This window comes from Diadema antillarum, unplaced genomic scaffold, assembly GCF_040938485.1.
Source record: "Diadema antillarum isolate AM-2024a unplaced genomic scaffold, OU_Dant_1.0 seq00001187_RagTag, whole genome shotgun sequence".
NCBI classification, from domain to species: Eukaryota; Metazoa; Echinodermata; class Echinoidea; order Diadematoida; family Diadematidae; genus Diadema; species Diadema antillarum.
Genome location: NW_027271986.1, coordinates 255,374 through 269,672, shown reverse-complemented (window position 1 = coordinate 269,672; position 14,299 = coordinate 255,374). Strand labels below are relative to the sequence as shown.

General features: G+C 35.5%; 1 protein-coding gene across 1 annotated transcript in view; it reads left to right on the top strand.

The window, feature by feature from the left end:
* LOC139744544 (uncharacterized) overlaps window positions 1-14,299 on the top strand; it is a 28,672-nt gene that overhangs the window by 996 nt on the left and 13,377 nt on the right. The window contains exon 3 of the mRNA XM_071654976.1: window positions 13,041-13,157. Within this exon, the coding sequence (XP_071511077.1) occupies window positions 13,041-13,157 (117 nt within the window). The remainder of the gene's footprint in view (window positions 1-13,040; window positions 13,158-14,299) is intronic.

Sequence of the window (14,299 nt, the reverse complement as noted above, 5' to 3'; positions counted from 1 at the left end):
ACTATGTAACTATAATATTGACACAATCATGCAAAATCATCATTTTAATGCTGATTAAAGCACATTTTGTTCCGATGCTCTCTTGAGCTTCATTCATCGCTACTGTCAAGTATGTTTCAAGTAGAAATTATGATGTGTCCGAGCGAGGGCGCTCCATTGTCCAAAATATCAATCCGTTAGTGACAGACTTCAGCACATGTTTGGCAGGTTTTGTTCTTATTGATTGTTGATGTTGCTTTTTTGTTTTTTTAACACACACACACACACACAAAAAAAAACTCCTGGCAAACTCAGGTCTAAGAATAGAGTTACCGAACTTAATGATGATCATGATGATTGTGTCACAGTCTCGTTCGAGCATGGTTAACAACCGTTGTGTTCACAGATTCGGGCTACTTGAGGTTGTTTAGAACCAATCTCCATGGCAATGAAAGGCTATGACGTCCTCGGTACTACCCATATATCCCGTATATAAAATTTTACAGTGTCGTAACATTATGATGATGATGATATCAGCGATGAAAATCATGAGGATTTGCATCTTTAGCAATATATCAGTTCAATATTATAGTCGCAGGGCTAGTACAGGTATAGTAATCATCTTAACTTTTACCATTTTCAATACCATTATTTTCAACATCCGTTAATCAGTATCATTGTTATTGTTTCAATCCTTATTATTGATATCGTTATTATTATCATCATTTTTATTACGTTTACCATTATTACAAGAAGTAGTGTAATCTTTATTGTGGGAGTCATGTATCCCAATCTTTGTGAAGTTGTTTGCTCTGCTTAAAACTTATTTCTATTCCTGCAAACTCGGACTGTAGGCCCCGTTTTCTTAGCTCTGTCATCACCGAAAATCAGATTTTCGGCTGGTCTTGAGTCAATGTTTATAAATACCCCTTTGTTTGTCAGTCATCATGGCCATACTTAACTGCTAAAAGTGAGTGTACTAGAAATCCAGGGGGATGATAGAATGCCAAGTTTAGGATCCTTCGGCGTTTCTGCGAGCTGTCATAAATCGTGAGTCCTGGTACAAAAACAGAGCCATTTAAACAATTTTCCATTTCTTTTCTTCAAAATAGGCATTAGAAGAGATTTGTGAAGGGGTGGTGTGCGGTGGGCATGACCTGCTTCACTTCTGATTTTACAAGCTAAGACAGATAATTGCATTCCCAGAATACTTTGCGTCTCTCTCAAGTGCATTTTGTATATCAGGGATTCAGAGATTTAGTTTAGTATTGCCTTTCAACTTTCTTTTACTTTTGAAACCCTATCGATATAAATCTTTCTTTTTTATATTAGCCAGTCCTTTTTTTTTTCACGCTCAAACAATTCTATATCTGTGCAAATCTATGTACCTTGACTGACCCGTTGGCTGTATTGGCTTTGCTCACTTGCCTTCGTGTCATGTCTGTGCCTGCTACTATTTTCACATGGGAAAATGACGTTCAACCATGGTCCTTTTTATTTCATTTTGATTTTATATCTATAAGTACAATGTTAAGGAATCATTAGTGTTAATGCTATTACCATCAGAAGCGAGTAGGTCCTACATGGCTTCATTGTTCTTATAATTTTGTTTGACAGTTGTATATTTTTCTTTTGTCTCATGTCATAAACTAAGAACCTTATCTCTCACAAAGTGAGCTTTTTTTTTAACTGTGCGAGGAGATTTTTCAGTAGAAGAAAAGACAACTGAAACATTACTACAGTATACATAACTACTGCGTACTATGTTTCACAATGTTTCAGTTGCACTGCTATAAAGGAATTTCATCGTTTTGATATTTATTAGGAGATTTCTATTTATGACATTTATGAGACGAACAAAGAAAGTTAATAATGCTCTTGCTGTTATCTATGTTTTGAGCATGCCATTGTGGAACAAAATTTTCTGACACAATCATTAACAATAGCCATCTGAGCAACGTTATCTATTATAGGTATAAATTACTTTATTCCATATCTCTGCTACACGCGGGCGGCCAGGTCAGTTGTTCGAACGTAGGTGGGGTGCTACTCTTCTACCTGCACGAATCAAAGGTATCATAGTTGTACCATAAATGAAAGCGACTTCCTTTTCGAGCCCAGTTACTTTGTTGTCCTTACAGGCACTCAATGTTTTCTTGCTGTTGTTGCTGACTACGCAGAGTAGGAATCCGCCTGAAAAGCTCAGCAAAATGCTCTTTGTAAACATCTTATTTTTATTACTTGTTTATAATTGAGTGCGCTAAAAAAAGACATAATCCTCGTTATTACTATCTTAAGTATTAACATCATCAATGTGATTATTGTTATGATTGATTTTTTTATCGTTATAATCATCTCCACCTTTATTTTACTACTGATGTAGGTCCGATGAAATAGTTTGGATTGTTTTGAAGTGATGGTCCTATCGAAAAAACAGACTTCTCCCTTTTAGAAATCATCGTACATAAACGGGAATAATGCATTAGATAGGTCCTAGTCACTCAAACAAACACGTACGCCTGACACTTATATCCTTAGACATTCGTAGGTGGGCAAGTCTTGACACCAGCCATTTGATACCTGAGATAATAGATACAATTCTTTATTAATGCACCTGGATTGGCCATGGATTTGGATTGTAATCTTCCAAAGTTCATGCGATGATGGTTGAGCGAAACTCGTCCATATGGAACTCTGCGTGATGGAATGTTCCCCTCTTAAGAAGCTGTCATTCATAACAGCGTCTGAAACCTGATGGGTTCTTTCCTAAAAACTTGAGTAGGTGGTCGCCAAACCGCAACTGGTGACTTCTATGACTGATTGTCGCTGTATTTTCTAACGCGTCATGTGAATTACAAGAAAAAACATTCTGCCTCGTAAAGCATCACTTTAGCATTGCGTGAAATTTATCACATCAATGCTTCCAGTCAATCATGTATCTTCGTTCATCTCTTGAATGTGCCTATTTCCTGTTTTTTCTACATCGACACACGGCCGTTTAAAACATTACAACAGCGACTAAGTTTGATACAAATTACGTCCTGTCGAGTAGATAAAAGCTATGTATTTTTACATCCGCAAAAAAACTGAGCTACTTATTATATAAGGAAGTACAACTTTCGAAATGCGTGTGAAAGACTAGCATGACAACGACAAAGTAAAATACTGATAAAACTTTAAAACATATGCGTATCTCAACTCTCCTACATTATGACGCTGTAACTGACGGTTAAAAACGAGAAGTCGTATCAATGTGATTATCAATAGTTACAAAAGTTGACTATTCATATTGTATTTTGCTTCAAGAGTCTCACTATAATTTTCTACTACATTATGCTTGCATCTCCGAGTTTCCATAACTCTCCACACGAGTTGTTTTCAAAGTCTGATTCTATTCTTTGAGATTTGTGTCTCCGTTTTTTTTTTTGTTTTTTTTTGTTTTGTTTGTGGGGGTGGGGTGGGTATGGGGGCTTTTCAACAGCCAAGATCATAGCTTGGGTGGGTCCTGTGTTCGCCAAGGATTTTGAAATAATTCCTAGCCATAAACCTGATCTTAATTTTCATGGTCTTTCCGGTTTGGAGAGTTCACGTTTGGCATGCCACTAGAGACGGAATTCCGATGCCATGCTCTGACGCCTCATGGCTGACATGATCAACTTCTAAAATAGACGTTAAGACAGGAGGCTCGTAGCATCGCCCGCCTATTCCGTTTCTGGGTTTTTTTTTTTTTTTTTGGTCTTCATTTTTTAAAGCCAATTTCTGAGAAATAAAAGCCAGCTAGACAGAAATTTTGCAAAGTCATGATAGACCTAATAATAACTTGTAAAGTGAAAAAAAGGAGATATCTCCTGAACTGTCCCAAGCGACAAATTAAATCTTCAAAGAAAGAAAAAAAAAAAGCTATCCTTCTTCCTATCAGATAAAACGTCATAAACTGATGTCGTGAAATGTTAATGTTTACATCGTTGGTACATAGAGGGCACTTGACGTATTGAAACACGGTATTATGTAAGCTTTACCCTGGAATCTCGAAGTAGGAAGTAGCTCCCACTCTTCGATATCGTTTTAACTTTCACTTGTCTCTTGTCAAATGCTTGTCGTTGAATTTACTTTGTTTAAGCCAACTCATTCAAAAAGATTCAAGTCCATCCAGACTTTTTGTGGAAGATTGTTTCGGTCGTATTGTGATTCATGGCTTTTCACCATAGGTGAAGATTATTTCAGTGGGAATGGTTCGTCATGTTCGTGGGAACCGTATCTATCGTTGATGGGGCATTGGCATCACTTCTATTCTGCCTTACGCATTAATTTTAAGTTAATTTAAATTTATTCAAATTTAATTTAGTTTTGGCAAAAGTCAGTGATTTGCCTCACATGAAATTCATGCAGTTAGCCCTAATTTCAAGTATAACATACTTTTGTGAGATTGCATTGTCGCATCACTTAATATCGATATGTTCTGCCAATATTCCTGCGGCTCTCAGCGTCGAGAACTCTGGCTTCTTACAACTCTCTCCCAAAATCACTGGCAAATATGGAGTTTAAATGTTTTTGCTCTTACTCTCCATAGGAGTTGTTCATTGTGAATGGACTAAGGAACTAGACTGGGATTTAAACTCTAACTTCAATCCTCATCCTATCCACTATAAAACTGCCTGAGTTGTAGGCAGCTAGTGATGAACTTGTAAATCTTTTACATCTTCTTTTTTTGTGGTCTTATGGCAAAGTTTCAACAATAGTCTTTGTTTTGATAATCATCGTTGCTAAAAAAAAAAAGGAATGCCACCATGGTCATTTTACAAGACGCAAGGAGTAAGACACCTCTTTCTCTAATTCATTTCAGAGGCAAACAAAATCATTATTTTACACTGCCCGAAAGGTTCCAACGAATGACCCAAAGTACCCCGACATAGGCACAATCTTAATATCATAGACTGATGGGCACTGCATGATTACGTAACATCAATTAATATAATTATTCAAAAATAGCCGGGTAATTTCTGAATACACCGGTGAGAGGAAATTCTGCGAGGTCGTATTGTGAAGACACCTGAAATTGGTCGATTTAAGTGTTCGTCAAGTTGTGTGTGGGTGTTAGCCAAAAGTCTGGAAATTATGTCAATAATGTCATATGCAGTAAAAAAAAGTGATAAAACATCCACAGAAAGTACAAATGATTTCTATTGGTATCAAAAGTTTAAACCAAAATAATTTGTGGTTCCACAAAAGAACAACGGAAACCAGCGAATTCGCGCTTTGCACGATTTAATGCTTATATAAAATATTTCTTTATAGAAATTATGAGCATTCATTATATCGGTATGGAGGACAAAAACATATTTGGTGGTCTGTTGTTCCTGACTAAATTCTCTCTCCACTTCTTACCTGTCATGAAATTGTCATTGAGCTGTCTTAATAACTTATGTGAAAAAAGAAAGAAGACACAATATTGTTAAGTACAGGTCGGTGGGTACAACGAATGAAAAAAGAAAAGCCTTGAAGAACATCGTCAACTTTTTTTTTTCAGGTTATGGTTAATTATCCTATTACCACGAAATTTGATCATCTAGAATTTCTGCAGAATGAAGTCTTTTTGCCGATAACAATGCATGACGTCAGAATACGGAACACGACCACTCTGATTTCTATGACAGTTAGAGGAATATAATGACTGCTGACAGCTTTGATGGCGTCAAAATAAGAGACATCAAATAAATTGCTTAATGAACCTGCCAGACACTCTCTTTAAAGGCATTTCAGACTTTTTGAGTCATCTAGGGAGGTGGCCTGTGCGATTATCATGATTATAGAGGGAAGTCTGCATAATGTGTGCATTAATGTCTGTAGCTCCCCATTAGTTGTCACCTAGCTTCCGTAATAAAATCACCTGTTCATTGAAAGCCCGTCTATAGAGAGGTACATTACAATCAAACTGTCTCTTAATTTCATAATGAAGGACGCAAATTCATAATGTTGATAGTGATAGTTTTGACAGTGAAATGATAAAAGGTTATGTTTCTCGAGAAGTCCTTTTCATTACAATGCTCAAGACATTTTTTTTTCTTGTCTAATTTCCTCATTTTCAAATTACTATCCAATTTTTTTCAAACACGAGACGGCTTCTATAGCTCCAAGACATCCAATTAATAGATTAAGGTTACACAATTGCTTACAGTGAAGTTTTTTTTTTTTTTTTTTTCAAACCCTAACATCAAACGGTGGGATTTATCATCTAGTAATTCGAATCACTGAAGATGAACAAGTTTCTTTTTTGTTGTTGTCGGTATGATGGATAAAAAACGCCAGTAATGATGATGAAATGATTATCATTACCTTCCATACAATTACAAATATAATTACAATTGCAATTAGCATACCTACTTTTATCATCATTGCTATCGATATTATTGATGGTAACAAAGGACAGTTGCTTGCCCTTGATCCCCTCATGACAGTTGATCGATCCCTTGCCTCTTCATGATTGACACCGGGGTGCGGCGGTGACGTAACAACAGGGAGGTCTCTTTCCACCTCCCTCTCACGTGTCATTACAAAGGCATTTATGACACCTATGAATTATTGTTCACAGAATCGAATTAAGCTGCGAAATGTCAAACGAACATAGAATTTTATACATATGGGCCCATACATACAGTTTATGGTTTCTCCGTCTTTTCTGAGGGCCTAGATATACCTTTAGTTTTTCTAAATTGTTCAAATCGTCTTTAAGCATTCTAATACGATATATTGTCAACATTTGCTATGATAACTGTTAGTGCTTCTGCAGCATGTGATCTAGTTGTTTTCATTATCTGTATTTCAGAAGAACCTACTTCTTCCAGGAGTAGAGTATTTTGTCTTTTCTTTTTGTTTCCTATATTTTGGTCCTATGTTGTATCCGTGCTCCTTATGTCGATCTTTATAATCTGTTCAATACTGGGATCCACGACTAAAAAGTTTGCTTTTAACAGTTTAAGTAGGTTTCGTTGTATTCTTTAGTATTTATGCTCAGATCAAAATTGTCATAGATTGACTACCATGTTCCTAATGTCTGCAATAATTTATCGTACATCTTAGCCTGATATGTATTTCTTTTAGTTTGTTATTTGATGTAGGTCGATTTTTTTTTGTCATTGAAAAATATTATAATAAATTGAAATTGAAGAAAAAATGAACATGATTTTGTACATACGAGACATGCAGAATCTCATATGTGTATGTAATTATAATCATACAAAAAAAAGGAGAAAAAATAGTGTCAAGACGTGAAGACAAACACACTGTTATTGATGTGTCCAAAAAAAAGAAGATTTTGGCCCTTAATTTTGTTTCTCGAATCCACAGCTCGTAGTGAGGCTATGTATGTCCTTCAGTCACGCATATCCCCTAGATGTATCCCTCACAGAAACATAACAGGAAATTTGTCGGACTTTTGTCATTGTCATCAGAAAAAAAAGAACCCGTAAAGGATGCTATTGTGATCCTCGGTTTCAAACATAGCTTCAGTGACTACTATCTCATATCTCAGTATCACTATACGGTCCTAAAAAATACAGTAGTCAGGTAGTGAAGAAAGAATAGCTAGAGGGTGCAACTTACATTAGGGCCTAAAAGGCCTCTCGCCATTAAATAAAATGGACCAGCCCTAGTCTCATCAATTTGTCGTTCCAAGGATTCCCAAATAAAAAGTAAAAAAAAAAAGAAAAGAAGCCGCATCAGCCAATGAAGTGTGCTGGATTGGGATGGACCCATAGAAAAAATAGTACACCTCAACTGGACATGCTTGATTTTAAAGATAGAAAGACTATAGTACTTTCTGCATAGATTTCATGTTGATCTTTCAACAAGTGTGTCTATAAAGGATTACTCACAGGTCTGGTATGGTGTCTTTAAAGAGAAGAAAAAACATGTCAAACTTTATGAAAGTATTAAAAGTAGGGCAATTCCGTATGGGAGGGGCAAAAACAGCAAAATTCAAAGTAAAGTAAATGCTCAGAAATTTAAGTTTCCCATACAGACGGATTGTTGTATTTACGGAAACAAAAAACCCTTTTTCAATAACTTTTCTCATTTTTGTTGTACATATACTTTTAAAGTTGGAAGACTTTTTATTGTATTCATCTAGAATTTGACAATATCAAATGAAAATTTAAAATGAAACAACTTAAATATCTCTCTTCTTTATCCATACTTCCACATTTTTCTTGTTATGCTTCAACAATCACATTTTATGAAGCATTCAGTCACTCTCATTATGATATCTTTTTGAGAAATTTTCAAAATCTACTGACAAATTAATGTAATTCCGTTACTATGAAACTGAAAAAAGTTTTCTCCTGAACAAAATAATCACTGATTATTTCTCCACTTACAAATTTTTCTATACATGTGACTCCCTAAAAACTCACAAAACATTTTATGAAATATCTCCTTTAGTTCTGATGTAATTGTGGTAACGGAATTACACGCAAATCTAATATGGAAAAGAATGACATAACCTACTTTCATGCCAATATGTATGTGAACTGTTCACGAAATAGCTTCAGGGCATTATCCTTGAGCTTAATGTTGTTAGTGATTGGCAGTAAAGGAGTGAAAGTTTAAATGTATGGTACACTGACATGACTCAGCATATATAGCTGGATGCCTTTGACAGTGAGCCCTGACATCAGTGTACATGCTTGACAAGACTACTTGTGCTCGAAGTCTCCTCCCTACTTTCATCTTTTAAACCTCATGTACAAGAACTGCATGGAGACTGTGCTAACTGATGGTTTAGGTTTGCTAAAGATACTCATTCTCAAATGTTAAAAATCATACTGAATTCTGAGATATCAATGTATTTTTTCTTGCTAAAAGAGTCTCATGGTTTGATACAAAATCTAAGTATACTGCTAAGGGACTATTGAATGAGTGTGATGCAGCACAAATTGAACACAGGTTAAAATAGAAAGAAGAGGAATGACATAAAATTCCTTTTAAAGGAAAAGAGAGCACTGCTACTATAAACAGAGAGAAATGAACAGGAGAATTTTTGTGAGGAAGGATCATATCCATAATATGATAGAAGTCATAAATTGACATGGGATGCCCACTGAATGTGACACCTTCGATCTTTCTGTATGCTAAAAACATTATTAAGACTACGTTGATAGTCTGACCATTTATTGAACATGTCCTGTCTTCATCCTCAAGTCTTTTATCGTTAATGGTAGGTGTATGACTATGACCTTCTTTCATCTGTTTCTTAGATCTTTCCTCCACAGAGACACTTATTTTGATTTCCATGCCTCTTTGATAGAGAGCATCTGCTACGCTTTGAAATTTGATCTTTAATCCTTTCTTCTTAAAGGAATAAAGACAAAAACACCATTTGTGATGAACATTGTATATTATCAAATCGGTTGTTGTCATACAGCTCTTAAATGTAACATTTATGCCTACAGCGCTGTATACTTCCCGTCCTAAGAAGATTTTAAAGTCAATGGGCTTCTGCTTCTGCCTTTATTCTTTGTGTTACCACTTGCTGTACAATCCAGTTTCCTTAGTGCCATTACAGTTGCTTTCAGGCAGTCAAAATACCACTTACTGCAAAAAAAAACAAACAAAAAAAAAAGATGCACACTTCTTGTGAGTGAATATATGGCAACACTCAAAGAGAGAAAATTGTCAAAGTCAAGAAGAAAGACAGAGACAGGAAACTTGTAAGAAATTAATAGGGCAAGTCATGAATACAGTCAATGATCAAATTACTATCATATTACTGAAGACGTCATTTGGAAAATATGTGTGGTCAGAAGTAGATACTAAAATTGTTCACAGGTTGAATAATCTGGTTCTAACTCAGTGAGCTGCAGATGGATAAGAGGCCCTCTCATCTGTAAAGATGAATTTACAGAATTTGGTGGACTTACTCTAATGGTTCAAAAGATTGTAGTTTGTTAAAAACTTGATTTAGTGTATTCTATTTCATTACATTTTAGTTTAGTTTATTTTTGTAGGCTGAAGTAGGACTTACATTGTAAAGTAATTGATAATTATCAAAGCATGCACTACATAGTATACCAGGAGGCAACTTCAGCCATTTTAGTAAAATGTCACTTTTAGTGAGGAAAACCAAAACGTATAATTACTAATGATTTAACATGGGTGCAGTAATAATCATATATTAGAACTTTCTTTTTAATTTATGATTGAATTGTAATTTGTTGTGTTTGTCATTGAAACACAACTGCATCTTTTCCCTTAATAACAAATCAAAAGTTGCAAGCATCCTTTTCCCTTAATAACAAATCAAAAGTTGCAAGCATCCTTTTGTGTTCATCCTTGATATTTAAACATTGTGTTCAATGATGGGTCTGCACACTGTGCTCTTGCACTGTAAATTGGCACTTTATGATTTAGATTTACATTCAATGTCAATCCGGACAGTTTTTTTTTTACTCTTTTTGGGTGCATGTGCATATGTGACCGTGCACCTCAAAACAAACAAAAAGTCGCCAGACATGAATTTTTAGTTAAGACCATATTCTGAAAGAGCAGACTTTAAGCTTTAAAATGATGTATAACTCAAATCAAATGGACTCTTCTAACCTATCTAAATATTGGAAAGAAAGCACAAACTCAGGAAAAGCGTGAACTGAGAAAAGAGGCTCTGAAGTAAAGTGTCTATTCAAGCGCTTAATCTTTACCAAACCATGCTGGCTGTGTGATGAATGGGACAAAAAACAGGAAGTAAACCACCAGAGTAACAACAATGAAGGGATTATCAGATTAAAGTGAAATTAAGCATGCCTCATTAACACATTCTGTCCATAATCAATGCCAACTTTCAAAGCAGTAGCACTATCTTTTCAAAAGTTATTAGAGTTGAAAGTGAAGAGTGTGTAAAGGTTTTTCAGAAATGAAAAAGGGATTCTAAAGACACACCTAATCACACTATTCTACCAAAAATGTTCGAGATAAACTGCTAAAAAAACACACTTTTCTGCCCATTATATGATACCAAATTTTAGCATTATGTAAAAGAAGACCCGCTCTTTCAGAAAATATGAAAAAATCAAGTTCGGCTAGGTTGACCCATTTCACTTATTTTCAGTCCTCACGCAAAATCAGTGTGTGCGACTTTATGTTCGTTTTGAGGTGCACGGTCACAATGTACAACAGTTGTAACTAATTCACACATTTTATCAATAATTGGCATATTTAGGAACAAAAAAAAAACAGAGAAAGGTTTCTTGCATGATACTAACAAAAGAAATACAAGAAAAATATTGTTGTATTGTTGACTTGATTTATAGAATTGTATTTGTGTAGGGCTATTGTAGCGTAATTCCGTTACCATGTGTCTTAGATGTAATTTTCCTACAGATTGTGAAATTCTTAGCTTAAAAGTAGGCAAATATTGATGGATGTGGTACTTACAAGTTAAGAGATCTTGATTGACGTAGTTAAAACTTCAAATCACAGTCGTTAGCATGAACATTTTATGTTGTTGTTGTTTTTTGACAAAAGAAACTCATTTGGCACCTATAAACTTGTAGAAGTTTTAGGTTAAAGGCTAGAAGTACTTATTTAGTGGTTTTATTTTAGTTGAAGGCATAAACAATCTTTATCAAGACAATTCAGAATACATGAGTACAACGAATTTGTATTTTTTCCAGTGTATTTCAGAAGGCGTAATTCCGTTACCATTTGTGTAATTCCGTTACCACTGACTTTACGGGGGAAAAACCTGCTGCTGAGAAAATGTGATAAATATTTCAAAAACAATCCAACTAGATTGAAGTTGACACAATTAATGATGAAATCAGACAACAACCTATAGTGTATGTGTTATAGATTTCAGAGAAACTCCTCCCAAAGTCAGGGTTGAAGTTATGACTCAATTTTCTGGTAATTCCGTTATCATCACACATAGACCTCCTTTGTAACCAACCAAGTGAGAACATTTAACAAATTTGTATTTGGGGTGATAGTGTGAGTACCGCTGCATCTTTTAAATGTATCAAGAGAAGGCAAAGTAATCAATCCAGTGTACAGGGGGAAAGAATATGAGCCAAAATTCTCTGATCTGTAATTACGCGGTAACCGCGGAATTGCCCATAAATGTTTACGGTAGTCAGTACAGCCCAAGTTTTTTCGAATAATTGAAGGCCGCAGAGTGGGCAATAAGGCCGTCTCTTTTCCTTTCAATCAATAGTCGTTACTAGATCTGAGTTTATTGGGAGAAAAGGAAAGGAGGACGTGGGAACTATCCGGTGTCTGATCTTGACTCTCTTTCGAATCATGTTTGTTTACAAGAGAGGCACATTGGTACATGATCGTCGTCGTGCGATGGCCCCATCTTCTACCGGTGATGATTTATGTGTAGCCATTTAGAACCAAACCCTTCACGGTCCATAATTCAGTGCCATGCAACGTGTCAGAACTTACCCAGACTCTCGAGACAGCTGCAAACGGCTTTGGATGCAGCAGCGTCAATTTCTTCATCTTGAATACACAATGGTCATATAATTCACAGTTTCATTTTGTTTTGCTATTTTGTCATTAACAGTCCCCCTGTCAGTTTCATTTTGTTTGGCAAATACAATCTTATTGAAATGGATTATGAGACAATGTAGAAACTGTACATATAGCCGACCTTGTAAAACGACAGTTCGTTTTTCAGTTTTATTTATCATTATTTTTTAGTCATTATGTATTTTTTTTGTTACTGTCATTATCATTATTATCATGATAAGCATTATCCTCATCGTTATTGTTATCATCATCATTATTATTACTATTATGATTATGATTATGATTATGATTATTATGATTATTTCTATTATCATTATTATCAACATCATCATCCAATTATCAGCAAATGAAACACTAAGATTGTCATCATTCATAGTAACCATCACCAATGTTATTTTACTGTCATAGTTAATATGATTTTTATATTTCATTTTGTGGGTTGTCTTTTTTTTTCTTTGTACGGTTTGGTTCTCAGCAATTGATTATACCTTTGTTACGCTATCACCCATAATGTGTTTTGTTTTATTCTCTGCCCGTAGACGTCAATGAGTGTGCCCTCCGTCCGTGCGAGCATCGCTGTATGAACACACCTGGCAGCTACAGATGTTACTGCGAGAGTGGATATACTCTGCTAGAAAACAACAGAACTTGTGTAGGTACGTATACAGAAACAACGGTGGACTCGTCTGCCCTGCTTACATTTCACGGTGCGAAATATGGAAAGTGATACCTGTCGGCAATTCTTTTTCGAAAGCTGTCTGTATGGAGACTTATGATTGGACCACCTGTCACTGCCTATTGTGGCAAATTTTGATTGGATCCTGTGCACATATCAATTCTTCTTTTTTTATCATTACTATTCAATGATGCTTCGTGACTTTTCCAGAAGAATATGTCATACCATGTGATCAGTATGAATTTTCAATGACGTTGTATCGGCTAATTTATAAAGAGCAACATTTTGGTTAATGTGTTTGGATGGACTTTAAAATAGATCGATACAATCCGTAGGTTTACGGCACGGTTTTATCAGACAGGTTTGCAAGGATAGTTCCCCTAGTTCTATTCTTAGACTTTCCATATGAGTCTTAGCCTTTATTTCACTCTCATGTACTCTCCTTCTGGAAATAAAGCCACAGATTCCGAGTTTCTGTCAAATTTGAGGGCTGCTTTATCCCGGAAAGGTTGAACTCGATTGAGCGGAAGCGCGCCAAAATCTGCCCTGACAAGTGTCTTGGTTGATATCTGCTTTGCATTACGAACGCACGTTTTAATCGACCCATTTACGTGTTGATACGTCCATGACAAGGAAGGTTGATACAGGGAACAGCAGACGTCAGTAGATCTCGATTCAAATATTTTAGCATTACCACAATATCGTGTGCCAGCATCATTTTCTTCAACATGGATCTCCGCTTTGTGTTTTGGATGATTTATCAAAATAACTAGATTTAAACAAAAAGAAGCGAAAATGTTTAATTAGAATTATAGTCAAAAGCCAAAGCAGTTAAAGAACTTTAAGACTGAAAGATGCCATCAAGTAAACGTTGAAGGCCTCTCGTGTCTCGCACTGACTTGCATTAAAACAAAATCTTCAAGAAATTTCGATTTCATTCAGTTCAGTTCATTTAATTCAATTCGTTCATTCATCCCATTTTCTGATAAAGCAATACAACTGTATTGAATATGCCAATGCAATACAAAACACAATCAAGTACGTTTGTATTGTTTTGTAAAATACAATACAAACGTACATACATCCATTATTTCCCTGTGAAGTGTACTCAAGAGTAAGTTA